Below are 17400 nucleotides of genomic sequence, written 5' to 3'. Positions count from 1 at the left end.
AATGATTTTCCTGTTGGAAGCCCATAAGGATGTTTCTTTGTTGCACTGTATATGTATTTTTCACATAGACATTTGAGAACAGTGAAGTGCCTGTCCTGATCACTGCGACTCTTTCAGTGCTTTCATTTCTAGCATTTCGTCCGAATAAAAGACCAGTTGTTCTATTTTTGAGAAATGGCTCTTCGCCCCCTTACCCCCTTATAATTTCCTGCCACTGAAACCCATTTCCGATGAAAACAAGTCTGAATTATGATGCGAACAATAAAGTCCGTTTGAAACAAAGAACACAGGCAACTAAAAACACACCCAAGTCCTGTCTATTTGCCCACTTTTATATTTTATCAGTAACACATTCACATTAAGACCTCTTGTTTTATTTTTAAAGTATTTAAATAATATTTTTTTTTTCCGAATGCACCGTAAAATTACATTCAAACAAACGGAGACAACAGAATTAGCCTTAATAGTTCCCATTAAATGCAGTAACCAGACGTCACATCACAGACGGGAGGACGGGACTTCCTTTGTTTTGGCCACGTGGTTTATACGTCATCACTCCGCGCCCGTCTTTTAGATTCACAGCTGCATGCAAACACAGATGAGCGGCGTGGATAAAACTGTTCTAGACCTTGTGAAGGTAGTTATGAATCACAAGACAAGTCATGCACGAGAATATAGGGATTTGATTTAACTGATTTAACCGCTTGCCGTGCATGACTTGAAAGTATAGATTGTTTTTGTCTCATATCGCACATTGATCATCCGTGGCGCATTACTTTTCACGTTATTAATACCAGAATAGATTTGCTCGTGCTCGTGTTAACACTGTAAAGCCTGACATATTTGATGCATAATATTTAATGAATCAGAACTTTATGGCTCATATAGTATGATGTAGTGAGAATATGGTGCTATGCTATTCGGTGCATGTTTATATAAAATTAAGATGAAATTCTGATAGCTTGTAATGTAAATCAATGAGATCTTTATAACAGTATGGCAGGCAACTTTAATAAAATCCATGCAAATATCAGTTGTCATTAAAGTATATATAATAATAAGTATAATAAGTATAATATAATAAATATAATAAGATTAATTATTTGTTTTATGATCAAATCTCTGTAACATATAATGCAATCCAATACAATGACGATTGAGAGATGAACAAATAAACATTCCTCAAAGGACTGTTGTATCATATTTGATATTTACATTTAAAAAAATGATGTAAGGATAATTAAGTGAACCTACCTTGCTTCAGTCCAGCAAATTCACAACTTGAAAAAATTATTTATTCTTATGTTTATCAAGATTTCACAACAAAAATACATGTATATCATAACCTTGAAGGTGGACGTTTTTACAATGATTCTAAAAGGCCCTAAACATGCAAGAAAGTGTGAACTGTCAGTCAGACAATGGAAGGCATGTAGTAGATTTAGATTTTGATCACTAAGAAGCCTTAGAAATTTAGATATCAAATATGATACAGTGAATGAGTTAATGCATTATACAGTGTAATTATCTATAATATTTAATATTATGTTTTTGTATATTTTGTGTGTGTGATTTAACCAGGAAACAGTTTCTCAGTTTTTAAATGACAGGTTTATTTCATGGGTCTAGTTGTTGTCCTAAAGTCTGAAACTCAGTAATCAGTGTGAGAACTGACCTTCACATGATGTGGCCTCCAGCCTTTGACGCTGGGTGTTGTATTTCCCGTGCTGTGCTGAAGCAGCATCACGGCAGCTGACTCAGTATATCACCCATAAAGATGACATAGTACTTTCCCTCTTAGCTGTGGTCAGCTGCTCACCTTCCATTCACTTTTCCTCCATTACTTGTTGAGTATATGTATTGACATTTGTGCTGTAATACCAAAATATTGTGTTATCAGTGTCCTGCTATTGTAGAAACAAGAAGAAGTGCTCACAATATAACGCTTCAGACATCATTTACAACAATATAAGCTAGAAAGGGAAGGGTTTAAAGAAATGTGAAATAAGATAATACTGTGTTGTGTTCTGTTTTAGGTCCATGGAGGTGGACCTAAAACAGTGATGATGATGAGGGTGGTGGAGGGCAGTCCAAATATGGTGAGAATAGGTGAGAGTTTGTTTTATATCATTAACAAAACATACTATTGTTTTTTGTGTCATGTTTTTGGGGATCATGGTAATACCATATTTTCAGATATGTAGTCCATGTAGTACCTTGCTACATTAAAGGAATAGTTCACCTTAAACATTTACTCACCCTCAGGCCATCCAAGATGTAGATGAGTTTGTTTCTTCATCAGATTGGGAGAAATGCAGCATTCCATTACATGCTCATCAAATGATCCTCTACAGTGAATGGGTGCCGTCAGAATGAGAGTCCAACAGCTGATAAAAAAATCACAATAATCCACATACTCCAGACCATCAGTTAACATCTTGTGAAGTGAAAAGCTGCATGTTTGTAAGAAACAAATCCATCAAGACATTTTTAACTTCGTACAGTCCTCTATCCAAAACATTGCTTTATCCAGTGGAAAAAGTCATCTTGTCTGGATCAGGAGAGAAATATGCACAGATCAAACACCGTTTACAAGTGGAAACAGTCCAAAACAGTTCAAAACAAATACGTTGGTAGATTTTGATATGAGAGGACAACAGGGGATGGCCTTTTTTGCTGGAGGAAGCGTTATTATGGATTATGGACTCAAATTTTAGCCAGAAGAGACAGTTTAAGTGAAAATGCCTTAATGATGCAACTTTTTGCTTCACAAGATGTTAATAAACAGACTAAGGTGGTGTGGGTTGCATGTGAATTATTGTGATGTTTTTATAAGCTGTTTGGACTCTCATTCTGACGGCACCCATTCACCCATGCTAATTGTTGGTGCTTTCACTTTAAGTGCTGGTCCTCTTGTGTGTGTTTGGTTTTAGGGAAGGGAAAGACGAGCTGTTACAGAAGCCATTCCAGAAAGGAAAACACACCAAGGTGGCCCATAAAAATGTTGCTGCCCACGAATGGGACAGGTACAGGTCCCATCCCTCAAAAATAGCAAAATAGTCCATAAAGTCCAGTATGTGTGTGTGTGCTGAAATCAATGTTGATTTTTTTCCCAAACAGAGAGGAAGCCAGAAACCGACGGCAACACCTGATATCAATGAACGCTGTATCCTGTCAGTGGATGTTTTTGGCTTTTAAATGGCTCTGTATTTCTTTACGGTTCATTTTGCATTCTGTCTTTTCATCTCTAGAGACTGGATGAGACTTATTTGTATTGAGATTAAAATACATAGAGTGTTGAAAGTGCATCTTTAGAGAAGTTTGACCGTTGTTAATGAAGTATTAATCGTTCCGTTTGAGTGGTGAAACATCCTTAACAGCATTTTGTAAGTTTGAGCGTCATAAGAAGTTCGTCAGCGATTACATTCTGTACTATGGAGGAAAGTTTGAGGACTTCAGACGATCCATGTGAGCAGTTTACTTTGTCTGGCTTCTGTAGAAACACTATCAATCCTTAAATCTAAAGAATATTTGATGTATTCAGTTAACCTGTGCAGAATTTACACACTTCAGGATAGATGCTGATTGGAACTGTGTGTTTCCATCTGCAGGTCTAAAGATAAGACAGATCTGGATGTGGTGAGAGAGAACCACCGTTTCCTGTGGAGAGAGGAGGATGAGGAGGATATGACATGGTAATGTCTGCTTTTCTCTGTTTGGGGTTCATTTTAATCTTGAATGTTGCTCTTGACCTCTGCACAGTCACCTTAAGATAAAGCTTCTGAAATGTTTAGGGAGAAAGAGCTCGCAAAGAAATACTACGATAAGCTCTTCAAGGAGTACTGTATTGCTGACCTCAGCAGATACAAAGAAAATAAGGTTTGTCTTGTTTTTTAACCTTGTAAAGCGTGACATATGAATCTGACATGAATTTTGACATGAAAGTTTATTGAAACTTTAGACAAAAACATTTGCATAATATGTGTTTTGCATTGTATTTGAAACACCACACTTTGCTTATATAGTATAGTTTTGATCATGTTGATCATTTAGAAGCCTTAGAAATTCACACATCAAATATGATACAGTAGGCTCTATAGGATTGCATGTTTCTTATGCTAAACTTCAGATTTACTTAATTCAAACCTTTCTGTTACTAGTTTGGATTTAGGTGGCGCATTGAAAATGAAGTAATATCTGGAAAAGGTAATTCAAGAACATTTCTATTGTTTTATACTTGTATATAAAAAATAAGGTCGCACTTTAGTTTGGGAACCAATTCTCACTCTTAACTAACTATTAACTGTGACGTTCGCCTTAATAAACTCCTAATTTGCTGCTTATTAATAGTTAGTAAGTTAAGGTATGGGGCAGGATTAAGGGATCTAAATTATTCTCGTGCAGAATAAGGCATACTATATGCTTTAGAAGTAACAATAATCAGGAAATATGCTAGTAATATGCATGCTAATATGCAACTTGTTAATAGTGAGAATAGGTCCCTGAACTAAAGTTTTACCATCAACATTAATATGTTCACATACTTCAAGTATTCTGATTGCATAATGAAATTCAGAGCAATACCAAAACAGGAACATCTTCAGTCACTAGGTGGTGATAAAGTTTTACCATGTCATCACCTGACCAAACCAGGGACTGACTGAGACTGAAAGAACAGCTTTACCGGCCCATCTCAGCCAGATATAACTGAGAAAGAGATGTTTTTGCATTGCAAAAACAGCAGTTAATTTGCATATTAAATATTCAACATATAAGTGAACTGATCCGTTAGTTAAGAATCCAGTGTTCACAGATGAATGCACTTGTTTTCCATTTAAAATAGACATTAGGGACACTTTTATTTCATTTAATCAGATTTTATTCAAAATGTGTGAAAGCATGAAGTTTATTTGTTTAGTCTTAAGTGACTAATTAAATGCAGATTATTATTGATTATAATGTGACAGTGACCTTATTGAAAGGTGGCGAGTTTTCCTGTGTCATAACGAAAATCAATGATTTTGAATTCTGTTGTCTCTGGGTTGTGGTTCATGGTTAAGCTATCTTGGTAGGCAAACAAGGGTACGTGTAACAATCAGTGAAATTACACAAACAAATCAATGAAGAGGCCTTTAAATGATTGATGAAATGATCGTACACTATCAAACTTGTCATGCTTTTTCTGACCGAGTCACAGCCCATCTGCCGTCACACCCTGAGCCGCAGATTAACCACCGCAAGCTGGTGGCGTGATGCAACATGACACACACACACACACACACAAACACCTATTCTGGATCAGTGTTATTTTAGAAGGACTTTATTTATATACCATTATAGTTTTAACAGGTTTTTTATTTTATTTTAATGTAATTGTTAGTAATTTATATTATCCCATACATGTGTCCTGTTTACTTTTTTTCTCTAAGTAATTTATATTACTTCATCATTTAATCATTTAAAATATAATAACCTTTAATATGATCACTTTTTCTTTTATGTGTTGTAATGAGTACGGGTTGGATTAAGTATGTTTCAGGTTTCATTTTTACATAATTATAGCTGTTATTTATTGAAATGTGTAAGTGATCAAACTAAATTTCATTATATTTTAAATGCTGCTATTTGTGAGTAAAAAATGAATAATAATAAGCAGGGGTCCGGGGGCCTCAGCACAATTTGATGGGGCCCGCAAAATGCATTAAAATGATATGTTTTGAAATAAGGTAAAACGGCTAAAATATTTAAAACACATTTTAAATATTATAAACGCAAACATATAAAAATCACGTCTTCACAAAACTACTAGGAAATTCAGTTTCTGAAACTTCTGGAATGACAAAATTCAATTATTATTATTCTTTAAATTTATTTTATTTCGTTGTTTTTAATTTACTACAACTAGTTTCTGTAAGTTAAAAAACAAAACAAGTGGCTTTTTCAGCAGAAGACGACTCAGACGCCTGCTGCTGAAAACGCACACAGGAGAGTTCTAACAGTTCGGACATTGCGTTTACATCAAATTTTCATTTTTGGGTGAACTATCCCTTTAACCCTGATGCGTTTTGTCCTTTCTCCAAACACGCTGTGTGTCAGTTTCACTGGCTTTAACAGCTTCAGTGCTGCTCACGCGAGCTTAATTGGAGAGGTTAGAGTGGCATGTATGTCATCAGAGAGACGGGGTAATTGGGCGTCTCATTATCCGCATGTGCAACGTGAGGATGATACCTCAGTCACTCTTTCTGCCGCGAGATCATCTGCCAGCAATGTCAAAGCTCAAGCCTTTCTCCAAGCTGCAACATGACATAATCCTTCACCACAGTCACTTTTTGTTTTTTCAGAGTGCAAGTTGGACGTATTTTATCAAAGGTCATGAATAGCGAAACATGCATGTCCTCATTACCAAACCCATTGGTTTTGAACTAACAAGCTACTACAAAACAATTTCTAAGAAGCTCATTTTCAGAGAGGCTTTTTTCCACCCAGAACATACCTGGAAGACCTAATAATATCAGTCTCCGAAATGAAAATTTTGTAAACTTTAATCTGAAGCTTATTTTCACCATAGAATAAAAAAATTAAGTGAATTGTGACCTTTTATCTTACAATTTAGTTTTTTTTTTTTTCAGTCCAAACCTTTTTTTCTCAGAATTGCACTTTTAAATCTTGCATTTGCTTTAGTTATAAACTCGTGATTATGAGTTTGCATCTCGCAATAGTTTTTTTTTTCTTTTTTGTAATAGTAAAAAAAAACTATAAAAAAGATAATTGTGACTTTTTATCTCTCAATTCTGACTTTTCTCAGAACTGTGCATTTATATTTTCGAACTTTGAGTTTATATCTCACAATGACTTTTGTTTGTTTGTTTTTCTGCCATGGAATAAAAAATAAATAAGGTAATTGGGACTTCGTATTTTGCTATTTGGACAAAACTTGAGTTTATTGTGTCTCGCAATTGCAAACTATAATTGTGTAATTGAGAGTTTACATCTTGCAGTTCTGATTTTTATTTTTATTTTTCCCCTCACAATTGCATGAAATAAAAAAAATTAAGAAGGTAATTGCAACTTTTTATCTTGCAATTCAAACCTTTTTTCTCAGAATTGTGAGTTTATATCTCGCAATTGAGATTCTGTTGTTTTTGTTGTTTTTATTCCACCATGGTATTAAAAAAGTGCAATTGCAATTCTTTATCTCGCAATTTGAACTTTTTTTTCAGAATTCTGAGTGTACGTTACATTTTTTCCATCACAAAATAAAAATAATAAAGGTATTTGTGACTTTTTTTTTCTCACTATTCTGACTTTATATTTCACAATTGAATTTGTCTCACAACTTTGTTTCCTCTGTATTGTGAAAAAATAATAAAAAAGACACAAAAAACCATAATTTTTATTAATAAATTATGAATCATAAGATAAAAAGTCACAATTACCTTTATTTCAATTATTTAATTTATTTTATTTATTTTTTTTTTTTTTTTATTCTTTTATTTTTTTTTTTTTTTTTTTTTTTTTTTTTTTTTTTTTTTTTTTTTTTTATTATTGCTTAATTTACATAACAAGACAGGGAACCAACATTGTAAGACACTTTCATATAGACCAGCACAGAGTTTACATTAAAGAACAAAAAAAATAAAAATAAAAATAAATAAATAAATAAAATAAAATAAAATACAACAAAAACACAATAACAAGGAGCAAGGATGAAACCAAAATTGTAGTCGATGAAGTTATTTAAAAAAAAATTTAAAATAATAGATATTTTTGACAAAGAGAAGCATAACTTTTCCGATTTTCGATTAAGTTTTTTGAGGCATTTTAAGCTCTGAAACATTTTAACAAACTCACATAAGAATATATTGAAGGAAGGTTTACATTTTTTTCCATTTACAAGTATGTATATGATATTTACCCATCAACAAAACAAAATTCACAACATCAGAGAAGGATGAATTTAAATCACATTTAAAAAAGAGCACATCTTGCTGGGTTATAGGAGAAACTGTCTTCATTTTTACTGACAACCAGCTATGTATATCAAACCAAAATTTAGAAGAAACCTCACAGTAAAAGAAAAGGTGATCAAGTGTTTCAGGAAATGAAGAGCAGAAACCACAAGGATCCACATCGAAATGAAATCGTTTTTGTATAAAGTCACTAACGGGATATATCCTAAACATAATTTTATAATGAGTCTCCTTGACCTTTGGAGCAACTGGGTAAGCCATATAACGGGTAAAAGCTTTGTCCCTTACTGAGGTTTCAACATCTCCCAGAAAATAAAATTTATAATCACCAGTGATGATACGTTTAAGTTCTTTATAAATAAGTTTGTTATTACACTTATAGTCTAAGAGGTCAACATTACATATTTTTCAAAGAGGGAAGAGAAACTACTGGTCTAGATAAAAGATCAGAAAAACTACTTTGAATTGTTCTTAACAATCCAGTAGGTATAGCATTGCATACCTTATTATAACCTTTTAATGTAATTTTAACTTTGTATTTACTAATGAAATCAATATAAGATAAGAAAAAGCCATTATCATCTAACAAATCATGAATAAAAAAAATACCTTGGCTATACCAATCACTTTTAAACAGAGATTTTCTATTAATAATTACAACCCTATTGTTCCAAAGAGTGGAGTTGTGAGGGGAAAAGTTATGGGTAAACATCATTTTCCAAAATAACAGTACTTGTTTATGAAAATTAGATACCTTCAGAGGAATTTACAAGGGTCGAGATCACATCTCAACACAAAATCAAGGCCGCCAATTTTTTTAAAAATGTGGTTAGGAATATGGTACCATATTGAATGTGACTTTATTAAACACTCTTTCAACCATTTTATTCTGAATGTACCAAGAAGAGATTCAAAGTCAATGGCTCTCAAACCTCCATGTTCATACTCTTTTACCATATGAAATTTACGTAGATAATGCGTTTTATTTTTCCAAATAAATTTAAATAAGACTGAATTCACCGATTTAATTACTCTCGGGGCAGTATACAAGGCTTGAGATAAGTAAATAAGTTTGGATATTCCCTCAGTTTTAGTTAAGAGAATTCTACCCAATATAGATAGGTCTCGAGATAACCAATGATTTAAGGATTTTTTCATACTTTCTATTTTAGAGTTAAAATTTGAATGTTCTCTATTAACAACATTATTTGTAATCATAACCCCTAAATACTTAATCTCCTTTTTTTTACTGGAATGCCCTCTATAACGTCTAAATTACAATTATGGATTGCCATTAATTCACATTTTTTAAAGTGTTAGAGTCAGGCCTGATGCCTTTGAGAAAACAGAAATTTTTTCAATAACTAATGGAAGTACCTCTTTATTTTTAAGAAATAAAAGAGTGTCATCTGCAAATTGGCTTATAGTAAAGGTTCTACCAAGAATGTCTATGCCTATATTATCTTCAAAGTTTTTAATGAATAAAGACATAAGTTCAACTGCAAGATTAAAAAGTAATGGTGAGACAGGGCATCCCTGACGAATTCCTCGTTTAATTTGGATTTTGGGTGATGAACCAACATTGAGAGAAACACTACTAAAAATATCATTATAAAACATGGAAATTACTTTACAAAACATAGGGCAAAACCAAAAGTTTCTAAGGATCTAAACAAAAAGGAGTGTTCAAGGGTATCAAATGCCTTGAAGAAATCTAGAAATAGAAGTAAGCTTGTCTGGGGAATTAAAAAATTATAATCAAGCATATCAAGAACTAGTCTAATATGACTGTGAATACTTCTCCCTTTAATAAAAGCCGATTGTGTTTCACTGATAATTTCACCAAAACCCTTTTTTTAGTCTATTTGCAAAAACATGAGAGAGCAGTTTGAAATCATTACATAAAAGAGTTATTGGTCTCCAATTGTCTAAAAAATAATTTATCTTTGTTCGACTTTGGAGCTAGAATAATTAAACCGTGCTTCATTGATGGAGATAATTCAGCTTTATCTATACATTCCTTTAATGCTTCAAAAACTAAAATTCTTATTTCGTGCCAAAAATGTTTATATAGTTCTACTGTGATGCCATCAATACCTGGCGACTTTCCATTAGACATTTGCTTTATAGCAGTGTCTAATTCTGAAATCTCAATGTCAGCATCCATCATATTTCTAAAATCAGAGTCTATAATAGGAACTCTATCTTTTATAAAGGAAAAGAAGAGATCACAATCGCTTTCTGAAAATTTAGATTTATATAAATCGGTATAGAGAGGAATATATGTAGTCATCAATTAGTGTTTTTTCTTGGCTTATACAATTATCAATGCTAAGTCTATTAATAGTTTTCAAAGCTTGTTTTTGTTTTTCTAGATTAAAGAAATATGAAGAATTTTTTTCCCCTTCCTCAATCCACCTGGCTCTAGATCGTATGAATGCTCCTTTAGCCTTTTCTGTATAAAAATCATCTAACTCTGATTGAAGAGTATAAAGTTCTTTTTCCTCACACTTACTAAGTATGTCTTTATTACTGAAAAAATTTAGTCTTGATAAAATTGTTGTCTGCCGAAATTTTCTAGCATTTGCAATTTGTTTGCCTTCTTTAATCGCTATTTTTTTAACATTAAATTTGACCCATTCCCATTTGCCAATTGAGGTTAATTCAGACATGGTTTTAACATTATTAATCATTAACAAAATAGAATTACAAAAAGATTCACATTTTAGTAAATTATTATTAAACTTCCAGTGAGTTCTGGTAGACGTAGAGCTGTCATTACTCCTAAGAGAAAGTGATATGGCACTATGATCCGTTAAAACTGAAGGAGAAATATTACAGTCAAATGTAGAAGAAAGAAGATTACTAGTTATCAACCAAAATCCAACCTGGAACGCTGAATGCGCCCTGAAAAGGAACCCCATGTAAATTGTTTCTTATGTGGGTTCTGTACACGACAAACATCAATTAAATCAAGAAATTGAGATATATTATAAATCAGGGGGTTATAGGAAAAAGTGGTGAAAGGAGTGGGGTATCTATCCTGCCATTCATCTGGAACAGCGTTAAAATCCCCTCCAATAATAATTTTATCTGTAAAATATGTGTTCTTCCAGACATCAATTTTTGTAGCCATATTCTGAAAAAACAACTTATTAGCGGCCTTGTTAGTGTAACCATAAACATTTATCAAAATTAAATTACATTCATTTGATTCAAGAACAACCATAATCCAGTGACCCTCATTATCGCTTGAACTTGCAACAATTTTGCTGTCCATCCGTTTAAAACAAAAAAGCGACCCCTGCTGAGTGAGAAGTTCCATGAGAGAATAAAGCCTCTCCACCCCATTGTGATTTCCAAAATCTCACATCTACATCAGTTGAATGAGTCTCTTGAAGAAAGAAACAATTTACTTTTACTTGCTCCTTGCAAAAAAGAAAAAGTGCCTTACGTTTAACATTACACCTAATACCTCGAACATTTAGAGATAACAGAGAAAAAGACATAAACTTGAATTAAGAAGAAAAAAAAACTAATTACAGATTTTTCAGATGATCAAAAATCGTTCCTCTTACACAGGCATATAATAACACATTTAAGGCCGATAAAACCGAACTCAAAATAAGCCTTAAGGAATGACGTTATCTTTGAATAGAATTCTAAATGAAATACCTAGATCCCTACAATCGCATGATCTTGAATACGACATAGCTGTGCCTTAATAGTCAATTGAACCTATTCTCCTCACAGATTTAAAGTAACTCAAAAGCTAGCACATCACTTCATTCACCATTAACTAAGCTGTCACTCTCTGACCGTTAATCACTGCATATCCGTCGCGAAGGTATGCTTTCAAGTTTTTCTTTCTTGCCTCCTCAACTTTAGGCCATAGACGAACATGAGCCTCCCGGTCGTCCTTACAGAAATCCTCTCTAAAACAGAATTTTCTCTCCATGCAGACCGGTGCATTCTTCGTCATCCTCCAAACCATGTCACGTACAAATCTCATGCCAAACTGAATGATGATTTGCCGCGGTCTTGCACCCTTCACTTTTTTGCCAAGGCGATGAACTATGTCCACAGTATTCTGCAGTTGTTCTGGAGAGTGAGGGACAATCTGAGACAAGATATCAATCACGACGCTTCTGACATCCTCATCTTCTCTTTCTGGAACTCCATTTAGCCTCAAACACCACCTGCGTTTGTATCGGTCATGCTCCACACATTTCTGTTTCAACACTTCGTTTTCCTTCTGTAAGTGAGTTACCTGTGATTTCAAATTAACCACATCCTCCTTAACACCTTTCAACGCCGTCGTATTGGCATCCAGAGACTCGGAAATTTTGACAATTGCATCAGTGTTCACTTTCAGTTGGAATTCAAAGGCACGAATGTATTCCGAATTTTCATCGAACTTACGACTGAGGCTTTGGATGGCGGCGTACAGAACGCTAGTGGAAATATCATCATTTTCCTTTTCCTGTACTGCTTTCACTCTTTTGGGTCCGGGACTTTTGAGAGGGGTGTGAGGCATTGTCTTCTGTCGAACATCTTTAGCAGATGACACTTCAGTCTCCATCGTATCAATAGATTCATCTCCTTCTTCCCCTGAAGCTATTCCAACATAGGCATGTTCTCCAGTTTTCCCCGCCATAACGCTTCAGCGAGTGCAGCAGAAAAAGGCAAGCGAATAGACTTATATAAACAAAAATTCACACAAATGTAGTAACAAAAAAACAGTAAAGTAAATAAATAATCTTAAATAAAGAAAAACCGTAGACTAAGAATAGACGGCCTTTTACACAATTACATCAGAGCCTGTAAAAAGTTCGACTATTATCTCAACGATATTAACTAGAACCCAAATTTTTTTATTTTTTCATAGCAGAAATATGCTTCCATACATTTAAGCAGTTCACTTTCAGCAGAAGTGTGCATGGGCTCAAGGCTATCAGGTAAAGGCCAAAGCCGGTCCAGACGGCACACTGTCAGAGGTGTGGGAAGCCTGGCAGGAAAACTCCCTGATGACGCACTTTCCCCTCGGCTCCAATCTGGAGCATCCCCTTGTAAGCCTGCTGGAGCTAATGTCAGCCCGCTGATATCTGAGGTGAAATGTTGGCCAGGCCAAGGTCATGCGAGGAGAGTGTCTTTCGCTGTCTGTCTGTCCCTTTAGCCATTTCTTGTCAGTAACGGCAGCAGTTACAGCCAGTTCTCCATTTAGCTTCTCACTGGCTATATGTCGTGCATGTATTTTCATCATCTGATTCATCAGAATCAGTTTAATCTAGAGGCTGGATTCACAAAACATCCTTAAATGGATACTCCACCCCAAAATGAAAATTTGTCATTAATCACATACCCCCATGTCATTCCAAACCCGTAAAAGCTTTATTCATCTTCGGAACACAATTTAAGATATTTTGGATGAAAACCGGGAGGCCTGTGACTGTCCCATAGACTGCCAAATAAATAACAGTGTCAAGGTCCAGAAAAGGTATGAAAGTCGTCGTCAGAATACTCCATCTGCCATCAGACGTGTAATCTGGGATATCTAAAGTGACGGGAACACTTTTTGTAAGCGAAGAAAACAAAAATAACGACTTTATTCAACAATTCCTTTGTCAGCCGTATCCTCTGTGTCTCTCCATATCACCGTATGCTCTGTATGCTCTTCTGCGTCATCCGCGCCACAAGGATGCGCTGTTTTCTTTCAAATCAATGCTAAATACACCTAGAAACAGTGCATCCTTGTGTACAGAAGAGGAGATGATACACAGAGGAGACTGTTGACAAAGTATCCAAAATATCTTAAATTGTGTGACAAATGAAGCTTTTACAGGTCTGGAACGACATGGGGGTAAGTGATTAATGTCAAATTTTCATTTTGGGGTGGAGTATCCCTTTAAGAACAAAATCCTTCATTTTCTAACATCATAATAAAGTTAGGAATATTTTGTATTCCCAAACACATTTTGTAAAAATATTCGGTAACACTATTCAATATTAACTAGTTGCTTATTGGCATGGTTATTACTAGCATATTATTACTAGCTGTTTATTAGTTCTTTTAGTGCCTTATTCTGTATGACCATATTCTAGATCTCTTAACCCTACCCAATACCTAAACATAACTACTGCAACAGCTACCTTACTTTCTAACAATAAGCAAATAAATAGGAGTTTATTGAGGGTAAACTCTTAGTTAACAGTGAATGTGTTCTCTAATCTAAAGTGTTAACAAATGTTCTTCTGTGTATTTTGTTGATCCTGACAACATTGCTGTACAAAAACATAATCCTACTTTTAAACATAACCCTAACCATAACTTACGCCTAAATCAGAGGGTAATTAGGTAAATAAGAATGGTGTGGAAGCCATTAACCCTGATTGTGTAAAACTATCCATAATCTGATTGGTGAATTGGATTGAAAGGTGAGTAGGCGGTCCTTAATTGTTGTTTGGGACATATCAAGACACATTATACACAATTAATGTGAAATTAATGTGTTGCAGAACACCTCCAAATGTGGGTTCATGTTTCAGATTACTGGACCTGTTTGATCTATGCAATAGGATCACCAGAGACCACCTGAGATGTGCCCTAATATACATTAATTGGAACCTGAAAGCATAATCAAACTAGCCAAAATGTTTTACAGACATGCAGTATTCTGTAAATGATAAGTGTTTGAATTCTGCAGAGTTAATGGTGCTGGTCATCATATCTGTTGTGTATGTTCACATGTGGATGTCCTGAATTACACAGGCCAGTTCCATTGTGGAAACAAGCGCTGTGAGAATAAGGAGGGTCTGAAGAGCTGGGAGGTGAATTTTGCCTATGTGGAGCAGGGGGAGAAGAGGAACGCCCTGGTGAAGCTGCGTAAGTGCCAGAGCCGCACCGGCCACGTGGCCGTCTAAAGCTTGCATGCTGTAAGGGGTGGAGCTAATCTAATTAGTGGCGAATTAGGGAAGCCCATGTCTGTATTTGTGAGATTCAGTAGTTTTTACTGCTAATGAAGCATGATTACTGTTGAAGAAGAAAGAACGCTACTTTACCTCAATGGTCTGCAGTGCATTCAATTAGATTGATTACTATACTTGGTACATACTAAATATTGTTAATTAAATTAGGGCCAAAAATTTTGAAACAACAGAAATTTGTTAAATTAAGTTTTAACCCTGAAAAACATTTTAGGGCTCTGACAGTTTTTTAATCAAAGACACATTATGACATAAAAGCATAAGAAGTATTAAAGAAATTTAATTCTACATTATTGTTTTTCTTTTTTGAACTCTGAAACTTGGAATACTTAAGTCTCTTATTAAGGCTGCATTTATTTGATCCATTTAAATAGATAGAGATTCATTTATTTAGGAACTCTAATTTAAATAGTTAAGCATTAACACTTTGTTCATGTTTTATTCACTGTGACCTAAAACCTTTTTTTAATTCAAATGAATTTGTTTCAGCCTTTTCAAATATTTATATGTTTTTGTCATTTTATTTTCAAGGTCTGTGTCCAGAGTGTTCCTTCAAACTCAATTATCATCACAAGTAAGATCCTTCAGCCATTACAAACACAATTACATTACATGACCTGGAGACCTTGACTCTTAAACTGTGCTGTCTGTTCCAGGAGAAAGGAAGTAACGGTGAAGAAGAGACGACGATCGAAAGAGAATATGGACAAGTCAGTCTTAAAGAAATCCAAATCATCCAGAAAGCAGAAGCGCAAACACAAAAAGAGGCGCAAAGGCAAGTATATTTTTAATGCAAATCCAGCTTCCAAACATTTCCAAGACGTGGAATTGTTGGAAAAGCATTTCATTGTATGTCTCTGCTTAACTTGGACTTGTTTTTGTGGTGGTGTTTTGTACTCTTGTTAAAGGAGCATGTCAGTGGCTTTTACACAGAAAGGTTGTTGTCATTTGCAAAATAATAATCATTTGGGAACGAAATGGGAATGAAAACTTGGTTTAAATTAAGAGTTTATGTTGACCAAAGATGCTTGTTAAATAAACCACATTTTTTTCTGTACAGAATACTCATCTTCAAGTTCAGAGGAGACCCAAGATTCAGATAAAGGTATGCATACCCCTTTTTTCACCAAAAATGACTAATGGCCATCATCTAGCACCCTCAGGCAGAGAATGTATTCAGTATACCTTAAAAATATGTTCAGACCACTGAAACAACTCCAGAAACTCCTGTATTCAGAGAAGCCCATGTTGAAGCAGATGTTGGCTGAGGATGAAACCTTAAATATTGCATGTGTGCATGTATCTCAACCCACACTGATTAGTTTTTTACTACAATACCTTTATCAGGCTTACATCCTGCTATGTGTGCTTGGATATATGTGACCCTGGAGCACAAAAGCAGTCTTAAGTCTCTGGGGTATATTTGTAGCAATAGCCAAAAAAACATAGTATGGGTCAAAATTATCGATTTTCCTTTTATGCCAAAAATCATTAGGATATTAAGTAAAGATCATGTTCCATGAAGATATTTTGTAAATTTCCTAATGTAAATATATCAAAACTTAATTTCTGATTAGTAATATGCTTTGTTAAGAATTCATTTGGACAAATTCAAAGGTGATTTTCTCAGTATTTTGATTTATTTACACACCCAGATTCCAGATTTTCAAATAGTTTTATCTCAAACAAATATTGTCCAATCCTAACAAACCATACATCAATGGAAAGCGTATTTATTCAGCTTTCAGATGATGTATAAATCTCAATTTCAAAAATTAAGACTGGTTTTGTGGTCCAGAGTCACATATATGAGTCTAATGTGGTGTATTTTTTAGATGCAAAGAGTGAAGAAGAAGAAGAGGGTCCTTCAGAATCAGACCACTGGAGGGGCCCAGCGCCCACTGTGGAGGAGAAGTCACGGTGAGATCCGATTATGTGTCATTATAATGTATTTTACTACAATGCAGAGTATATGTGTACACAAATGTGGGAAATGTGTCTCGAAAGCTCTTGAACACTGGGAACACATGTCTTTTTAAATCACAGTTAACTGACAAACCTGATGCGTCTGATTCTTTTTCAGGGAGGAAGTGTTTGATGAGTATTTTGAAGACATGTTTCTCTGAGTCGAGGAAAGGAAAATCCAAAAGAATCTCATGCCTACTGTTTTCTTTTTATATCGGTTTTGTTTTTTGAGAAGAATAGTTTGATTACAATTTGTTGATTGTTATTTACGTTTTTTGTAATAATTTCTACTGGGTCTCATTCATGCATTAAAAAAATCGCATTTGATGAATTGTATACATGTGTTTGTAAAACACATTAGGCCTTATTCATAAAACATTACCATGATTTGTGTATGTGAATATTTATATATATATATATATATATATATATATTATATATATATATATATATATATATATATATGATTTCTGTACAAGTC

The 17400-nt window shown here is 34.3% G+C and overlaps 1 protein-coding gene across 1 annotated transcript; it reads left to right on the top strand.

The window, feature by feature from the left end:
- Positions 1-583: 583 nt before the first annotated feature.
- LOC109067330 (protein FRA10AC1-like) lies at positions 584-17319 on the top strand. Its single transcript, XM_042767185.1, is given in 15 exon segments — positions 584-637; positions 2037-2052; positions 2055-2109; positions 2934-3026; positions 3121-3166; positions 3392-3468; positions 3612-3695; positions 3795-3879; positions 4161-4206; positions 14740-14853; positions 15486-15528; positions 15611-15729; positions 16015-16059; positions 16790-16874; positions 17038-17319. Coding segments are annotated over 15 exon segments (1002 nt in total). The 5' UTR covers positions 584-586; the 3' UTR covers positions 17081-17319.
- The last annotated feature ends 81 nt before the right edge of the window (positions 17320-17400 follow it).

This window comes from Cyprinus carpio, chromosome A12, assembly GCF_018340385.1.
Source record: "Cyprinus carpio isolate SPL01 chromosome A12, ASM1834038v1, whole genome shotgun sequence".
NCBI lineage: Eukaryota > Metazoa > Chordata > Actinopteri > Cypriniformes > Cyprinidae > Cyprinus > Cyprinus carpio.
This window is presented reverse-complemented; position numbering and strand designations above follow the sequence as displayed.